The 8,419-nt window shown below is 53.8% G+C and overlaps 1 protein-coding gene across 1 annotated transcript; it reads right to left on the reverse strand.

The window, feature by feature from the left end:
* Nucleotides 1-2,869: 2,869 nt before the first annotated feature.
* Nucleotides 2,870-4,209, reverse strand: SFN (stratifin). Its single transcript, XM_033840270.2, has one exon. It carries the CDS (start codon nucleotides 4,126-4,128, stop codon nucleotides 3,382-3,384), a length of 747 nt encoding a protein of 248 aa, XP_033696161.1. The 5' UTR covers nucleotides 4,129-4,209; the 3' UTR covers nucleotides 2,870-3,381.
* Between the last annotated feature and the right edge of the window lie 4,210 nt (nucleotides 4,210-8,419).

Raw genomic sequence — 8,419 nt, forward strand, 5'->3', positions numbered from 1 at the left:
TAAATGTATTTATATAAGTGAAAGAATTTGGCGGAAGAGATAGTGTACCCAAAGCTCTGTATGTGTTAAAGGGAAAGGGATGGTGGCTAGTCGTGTTTTGACCTGAAGATGGCTTTGAAATTTGGAAAAGTTTACAAGAAAGTGCTTGGGGCTTCCCTGGTGGCGCAGTGGTTGAGAGTCCACCTGCCGATGCAGGGGACACGGGTTCGTGCCCTGGTCTGGGAGGATCCCACATGCCGTGGAGCAGCTGGGCCCGTGAGCCATGGCCGCTGAGCCTGTGCGGGAGGGGCCGCAACGGTGAGAGGCCCGCGTACCAGAAAAAAAAAAAAAAAAAGAAAGTGCTCAAGTGGAGAGGACAACTGGAAAGAGTGGCCACCACGAAATTTCCAGCAGAACTTGTCAATCTTACCAACTTTGCCCTCTGGGACTGATTTTTTTTAATTGAGATATAATTCACATATCATAAAATTCATTATAGAGTTTACAGTTCAGTGTTTTTTCATATATTCACAAAGTTGTGCGACTATCACCACTATTTAAATCCAGAACATTTCATCACCCCAAGAGAAATTCCATATACATTAGCAGTTGGACTGAAAAAAAAATTTTTTTTTAATTTTATTTAAGTATAGTTGATTTACAATGTTGCGTAGGACTGAAAAATTTCAAATGTCAAATTTAGGCCAGGAAAAGATGACAAGAAATGCTCACTGAGACCCCACCCTGGGTAACATTAAGAAAGCTTTAGATAGAAAAGTCTGGGACCCAGTTCAGAAGCTGGTGCCTAAGCCAGCTCACAGCTAGCTGTCTGATTTGGTGATATTCCAATCCATAGCATCTGCTTTTAAAATCTGTCAACACCAACATGCTACCTTAGGGTAGCTCATTTCTTTCCCCATAGAGGGCAACCATGAGCGGTGTAGAGGAAGTAGGCAAAAGTCAAATGCTGAGAGAAAAGAAAGAATTTCCTTTCTCAGGACCTACCCATTAAGAGGAAGTCACCAGACCTGTCCGGTAAGAGAAACCAGGTCACTTCCAGAGCTGAGGGTAAGTCACTTGCCCTCTCCCAGAGTCTCTGACTGGTTTGGAACCTTAAAACCCAACACCGTTCTGGGAAAAGAGAGGTGAAAACGAGGGACCCAGAAAGCATCAGAGTGGTCCTGCCAGCTTCCCCTGTAGAATTAGTAGCTCTGATAAGAGCCCTTTGAGTCCCATGGGTGTGACCAAACTTGGACTCTGGGGAACCTGATGAGGCTGGACTGAGTTTCCCCAATAATGTCAGGTGGAGGAGTGACCACTTGATGTCAGGCCAGTATTCTCAGGAGGCCCAGTGATCATGTAGGTCATATTTGGCAGTAAAGCTGTGCCTCAGTACTGGGCCTGATTATCCTGCTTTTGGCACAGAAATGCTGGATAAGTCCTAGACTGTTGATGCTGTAAGGATTAATAATGCGCAGCATGTATTGAATATGTACTGTGGGCTACTTTACATGCATGTATTTGCTCAAACTTCACAGCAACTTTAAGAGGAAGGTACTATTTTTTAATCCCCAGTTCACAAATGAGGACAGAAGGTAAGCATGGTGAAAAGCCTTGGCCAAGGCAGGCTGGGAGTCAAACCCAGGCAGTTTTAACTTCACATTTTTTCGTTATAAAGCCTTTAGTCCTAGCCCCTTATGATACAGAAGGGGAAACTGAGGCCCAGGGAGGCATAATGGCTTTTCCAAGCCAGTCAGGGACACTTCCAAGCCTCCTGGTTACCAGTTCAGTGCTGCCTGGGCTCCGGAGTGTGATGGGGACACCTTGGGGGCCTTTTCCTAGCCGACCCTGCCTGCCCGGCCAGGCTCAGGCACCGCCGGTAGATCAAATGACTCAGAGGGCAGGGACTACTTTCCGCACGACCCCGCCCTGTCCCGCTGCTCTGAGGATGCCGAGCTCTCGGGTAGGGCGGGTGGCAACTCGTCCGAGCGAAACCGGGAGAGCGTCGCCTCTGGCACCTGGCGGGGGGCGGGGGCCCCTCAGTGGCGCAGCCCGTCTCGGCGCCTGCGGGGCCGGATGGGCGGAGGGAAGACGCAATGAGCGCAGTCCGCCGCTCATTCTCCTATTGGCCAGTCGGGCCCCTGGGGCGGTACCCTGAGTGTCTCCCTCCCGTGATTGGATGACATCGGCCTCGGGCCCGCCTCCAGCCTCGGGCTGTGAAGGCCTGGCCGCGCTGGGAGGCCGCATACGTAGGCGTGTTGCAGCTGGGAGCCGGGGTTGGGGGGGGTGGGCCGGGGGAGGCGTGGAGGCGTAGGGCTCCGCTGACCAAGGCAGGACGCGCTCCTCGCGGCCCTTCCCACTCAACTTGAGTCTCCTCGTCGTCAGCCCGTTTCATTTTTGTCCTCATCTCCGAAAGCTGGAGGGCCGTCTTCTCAGACCTGGGCCAGACTTTTAAAAAGGCGGCGTCATACCCCTGCCCCAGGCCGTACTCCCCTCCGCTCAGATATAATGACTCTTTCCCGCTTTCAGATCTCAGGCGCCCAGAGCCGCTCACTGCAGCGTACCCCTCCGGCGCTGTCCTCGGACCTCACACCTGAGACTGCACTGGTTTCCTGTCCCCTCAGACCTGAGCTCTTAAGCCTCCCGCCCCGCGGCCCCTGCAGAGAAGCCTCCAAGCCGTCTTTGCACTCACCTGACCCTCTCGGGAGGACCAGTTTCGGGGGACCAGACCAGACCCTGATGGAGAGAGCTGGACCCCCAGCCTCTCTCCTGGAGTCACTGGCTCCAGAGTCTTGTCTGCGGGTCACTGAGCCATCCCCATGGGAGGGTCTCTGTAACTCATACACCAAACCCTGTCTCGTCCCTCTGCAATAACTGGAAAAGACAGGAGGAGTGTCACAGGGGAACTTTATTGAGAGGAAACATGGTCACACCCAGCAGACATGCTTTCGCTCGCTTCCTTGGTCTTGCTCGCTGCATGCACACACTCTCTCTCTCTCTCTCTCTCTCTCTCTCTCTCATCTCCAGCCTCTGCCACACAATTGAGTTCTCAGCCACAAAGGTGGGATACTCCTCAATTCCTAAGATCCAGAGGCAGCAGGGGCAGGAGGGGGGCGGGGTGAGGAGGAAGTGGCCAGGTTCAGGGGTGGGGTTGGGGGGCGGCGGAGGTGCAGAGAGCAGGGCTGGGTGGAATGACCAGTGGCCAGGAGCACCTGAAAGCTGCAGGAAGCATGGAATCCTCTGGCTCCAGGCGGCCTCAGCTCTGCTGGTTCCTCTCTGTGGAGCATTTCTGAGCTGGGGCAGAGCATTTGGGGAGAAGGGTTGGGCCTCCCACCCCGTACAAGTCCTCTCTGCCAGGAGTGGGGGACGAGCGGGCAGGGCAGGGAGGGCAGCGGGCACGGCTCAGCTCTGGGGCTCCTCGGGAGCCTCGCACCCCTCTTCCCCGGCGTTGTCGGCCGTCCACAGCGTCAGGTTGTCCCGCAGCAGCTGCATGATGAGGGTGCTGTCTTTGTAGGAGTCCTCGCTGAGGGTGTGCAGGTCAGCCATGGCTTCGTCGAAGGTGGTCTTGGCCAGCGAGATGGCCGCCTCGGGGCTGTTGGCGATCTCATAGTGGAAGACGGAAAAGTTCAGGGCCAGGCCCAAGCGGATGGGGTTGGTGGGCGGCATCTCCTTCTTGCTGATGTCCATGGCATCCTGGTAGGCTGAGCGGGCTGAGTCAATGATGCGCTTCTTGTCATCACCGGTGGCCACCTCAGCCAGGTACCGGTAGTAGTCGCCCTTCATTTTCAGGTAGAAGACCCGACTTTCGGCGTCACCGGCCTCCTTGATGAGATGGCTGTCCAGCAAGCCCAACACCGTGTTGCATACGCCCCGGAGCTCTGTCTCCACCTTCTCCCGGTACTCTCGCACCTCCGGGCCCTTCTCTTCTGAGCCCTCCTCGTTGCCCTTCTGCTCGATACTGGTCAGGACTCTCCACGCGGCCCGCTGGCCACCCACCACATTCTTGTAGGCCACTGAGAGCAGGTTGCGCTCTTCGCAGGTTAGCTCCTCACCCTTTTCCACGGCGCTCTTCATGAAGGCTGCCATGTCCTCATAGCGTTCAGCCTGCTCGGCCAACTTGGACTTCTGGATGAGGCTGGCTCTCTCCATGGCTCTGGGGACAGACAGGCGGCAGGCTAACTGGCTGCCTCGGAACAGATGCCGGGTTCTGTGCCTCTTCTGCTCTCGGCCTGCCTTTTGGCTGGAAGGCCAGGCCCACAGCAGGGTGGGGAGGGGCAGAGGGCGGGACTGGGGCCCCAGACCTGCCTCCTCTCCTCTTCCCCACCACACCCTTTCCGGCTCTTCCTTAAAGGTGAAAGGGCTGGGATGTGGGGTGAGTCATTGGGACAGTCAGCAGGAGAAATCTGGGCGTTGGCCACACCTGCACCGACACCTCTCCAGCCTCCAGGCTGCCCCCTCTTGTTCAGGGTTTCCATTACATTGCCACATGAGGTAGCTGCCCCAGTTTCTCGAATCAGATCCTCCTTCACCGTGTCCTTCCAGGGGCTGAGGATGGCTTCAGCTACCTGACCGCTGTGGGCCTAGGCAGAGCCCATGAAGCCAGGTGCAGGAGGATGGGGTTCCTGATCCTGCCAGGTACATTTCCCCCATTGGTTCAGGTGAGATAACTCATTGTTTAGGTAGGGCTGTAGTTTCCCAAGCACCTTCATACCCGTGATCTATATAGTATCTGCTGTGTCTCTGCAAAATGGGCAGGACTGTGACTACTACTCCCACTGCAGAGATGGGAATACTAAGGCTCAGAGAGGGATGAGATTTGCTCAGGGTCACACAGCTTTGGCTTCTCTCCCATCAAGGCTTCTGACTTGTGAGCTCCAGGCTGTATTTAGAAGTAAGATGCAGGCTTCTTCCAGAGTCTACCTGAAATGGTTCCATCCCCCACTCCTCACTCCCCCTCAGGGTCCTGTCCCCTCTGAGCTCCCAAAATGCACAAGCAGCAGCATTCAGGGTGCCACTTAATGAGGTGTTTAACGATCGGCTTCTGACGCTTCAGCCCAGCCTTTGTAATCAGTCACCCAGTAGGTTTTTGGATACATTCCCCATCACAGCACAATTTTCCCTTTCAAGTTGGTGGCCTGTTGCCACTTGTCTGAGCACTTACCCTCTGGCTCTCCACACCAGGTCACCTCGCCCCTCCAAGCCACCTGCCATCATGCATCAGTGGGGCTCACAGAGGGTGGGGACCCAGCTCACTGACTATCCCACTTTCGTGCCTGACTCAGCCCGCCTTCTGTCAGAGGCTGGGAAGCAGGCCACCTGGGTACTCTGCCCAGTTTGCTTCCCCAGGGTGGGGTGCTAGTAACCGGGGAGAGAGACAGGACCGAAAAAAAGGAGGTGGCTGTCACACAGGCCATTTTTTTTTTAAAAGGGCTTTAAATGCTTGGCTTTTTATTTATTCTATTTTTTATTTTATTTATTTATTTATTTATTTTTGGCTGTGTTGGGTCTTCATTTCTGTGCGAGGGCTTTCTCTAGTTGTGGCAAGCGGGGGCCACTCTTCATCGCGGTGCGTGGGCCTCTCACTATCGCGGCCTCTCTTGTTGTGGAGCACAGGCTCCAGACACGCAGGCTCAGTAGTTGTGGCTCACGGGCCTAGTTGCTCCGCGGCATGTGGGATCTTCCCAGACCAGGGCTCGAACCCGTGTCCCCTGCATTAGCAGGCAGATTCTCAACCACTGCACCACCAGGGAAGCCCACACACAGGCCATTTTGTTTTACGGGGCAGCAGTCCTAGCTGAGTGCTGCCTTCCCCAGCCTGCCTCTCAGAAGTTTCCCTGCCCCTTCCCGTTGACCATGGCCCCACCCCTGACCCCTGGCAGAGGCCTCAGAGATGGAGACTGCTCTGTTGCCAATCTTCTGTCCCTGTTCACTGAGGTGCTATCTTTTTGTCAGCCAAGAATTTCACCTAAAGGTGTTGGCATTGCACCTATGAGGGTGTGTTCCTGCTTATCTGCTCCACCCCTAGCCAAAGCTCAGATGGGACTCAGGGGTGGGGCTCCTCTCTCTGGGATCCAACCAGTTTAATCCTTGAACCAGGACTATTTCACAGGCCTGTCCGTCCCCAGTTCCTCTTGGTGTCTGAATACCCACCCTCCCCTCCTGGAGGGACTCTGAGGCCAGAACTCGGAGGCCCAAAGATGAGCTCTGCCAAGGAAGCAGAAGGGATTTTAGGCTTGCCATCCCGAAGGCTTTGCTTAGATCACTGACACGGAAAACGCTAGAAACAAAATACACTGAAGTACCAATTTACAGAGTATATCTTAAGGTAGTAGGAGTCTAAGTGGGTTTTTTTTCTTTTGATTTTCCTAGTATCTTCAGGTTACCAATGGTGAATGTGTATTATTTTTCTATGACAGACAGAATAGCCTAGTATCTTTGGAATCAGACTGCCTGGGTTCAGTTCTCACAAGCTGCTGTGGCTTTGTCTAAGTGACAACCTCTGTGAGCCTTAGTTCTCCTAAGTATAAAACGGGGCTTGTTGTGAGGAAAGCACTTAGTAGAGTGGATGGTAACTATTAACATTGTGTGAAAAAAAATCCACATAATAATGTTTATTATTATAAACATACACACTCAAAGCACTAATATGGAGCTGGTTTCTATGAAATAAGGAAGGACCTCAAACCAGGCCTCAGCCGAAGGCCAGACCCTGCCCAGCTGCAGAGAAGACGAATGAATGGTCAGATGCACTCGCTCAGCACTGCCTCCTCGCTCTCCAGCCCAGACATTCCTCTGGCCTGCGCAGGCGCTGGGCCCTCAAGGACCTTCCTTCGTATTAGTCATCCAGCTCAGGCTTTCCCAAGTCCTGGGGGAAAGCAGGAGATCCCAGAACACTAGAAACCTGGAGGGCAGGGCCTGATAGGCCTAGGAATTTTGGAGATGCTTCTGTCGCAAGGGAGGAAGCATGCTCTTCCTACCACTCAAGCCAGGAGACCTGATGGTTCACACCACAAGCTCTATGCCCTCAGCACAGTGATGAGCAGGCCAGGCTACCTAACACCTCCTGCCCGCTCTGGCCTGTCGGTCCTGACTCAGTTCCTGTCTCAGGCACCTCCCTTTGCCTCCAGGCCTCCCCTTCCCAAGTCCAGGAGCCCAGGCAGGCAGGAGGCAGCAGGCCCTGGCAGGGCACGGAGTTCCACTGTCAGCCACCTGAGTCAGCAGGACAGAAGCGGGGGCTGCAGCCCAAAGGGGCTTTCCTCATCCTGCCTGCTACCTCCCCACCCTCCCATATAGCATCCATCCTACCAGCAGGATCAAAGCCTCTGGTCTCACAGACAACCAATCCGTCTTAGCCAGTAATAACAGCCTTTGAAGGGTTGTGGCATAGAGAAGATAGCTACCTCCATTGAGAAAAAGGCTAGGGCTCTGATTGTAGCAGGAGGGATTCTGGTTAGATTTCAGAAAGAACTTCCTAGGAAATTTTTTCAGTCTTGGAATGATCAAATTAAACAGGTGACTGGAGAAACTGGCACCTTCTCCCTTGGTTAGCTGTGAACAAGGGTTCAGTTATTCAGCTAAGAGCTCACGGTACTAGTTGGTTGCCTTCGGGAGAGAGATTACTTTTAAGTGACTCAGCTGAGCCTTTTCTTCCTCAAGGTGCTGCTGTTTAGAGTACCCTACGTCTCCTAGGCCATTCCAGTCGAGGACACAGTGTGGAATCACTGGAAAGAGAATGCAATAAGGTCCGGGTGTGGAACTGCATCCATTATAAGGCTTTGAGCAGGTCCCTTCCTGCCTTTTGGCCTCAGTTTCCCCATCAGTACAAGGAGGCCAACACAGATCATCACTAAGCCCCCTGTTGGCTCTGAATGACATTCTCTAATTTTAGGGTTTCTCCCTGAGATCCCCTCCTCCCACAGCAGCCAAATTCATTCCTTGGGTGGTGCAGAAGGGTCAGAGGTTGGGGCAGAGATCAGGTTCAAATCCTGGATTTATCAGCTGGGAGACCCTGGGAAATTTCCGTGCCTTTCTTGAGCCTCTGTTCCCTCACCTGTAAAAAGGCTGTCATTGCCTTCTTCATAGGTTTAGGGAAGAGAATGGGCAAGCCCTTGCTAAATGGCCACCGTAATTATTTTTTAGCTCTTAGAACACTGTGTGTGTATCTCGATGTGGGGCAGCAGCTGGGGAAAGGGAAGGTTCCATTGTTACCCTGGGCTGGGCTCAGTTCAGGGGTGTGACAGTCCCTGACTGGAGTTAAACCCTCTGTCCCAGCCTAGGCTGGGACCTTTCCGAGTTCAGAGGTCAGCTAAGGTCTCTGGAACTGAGACCAGGAGTTCCAGAGGGGCAGGGTGACGATGACACTAGCCACTCTGCCTGTGTCACTTCTGGCTCCGCTGTGCCTCTTTTTTAAATCTCCAGGACAGCACTGACCAGCTGACAA

Source organism: Tursiops truncatus, chromosome 1 (genome assembly GCF_011762595.2).
Source record: "Tursiops truncatus isolate mTurTru1 chromosome 1, mTurTru1.mat.Y, whole genome shotgun sequence".
Taxonomy (NCBI): Eukaryota; Metazoa; Chordata; class Mammalia; order Artiodactyla; family Delphinidae; genus Tursiops; species Tursiops truncatus.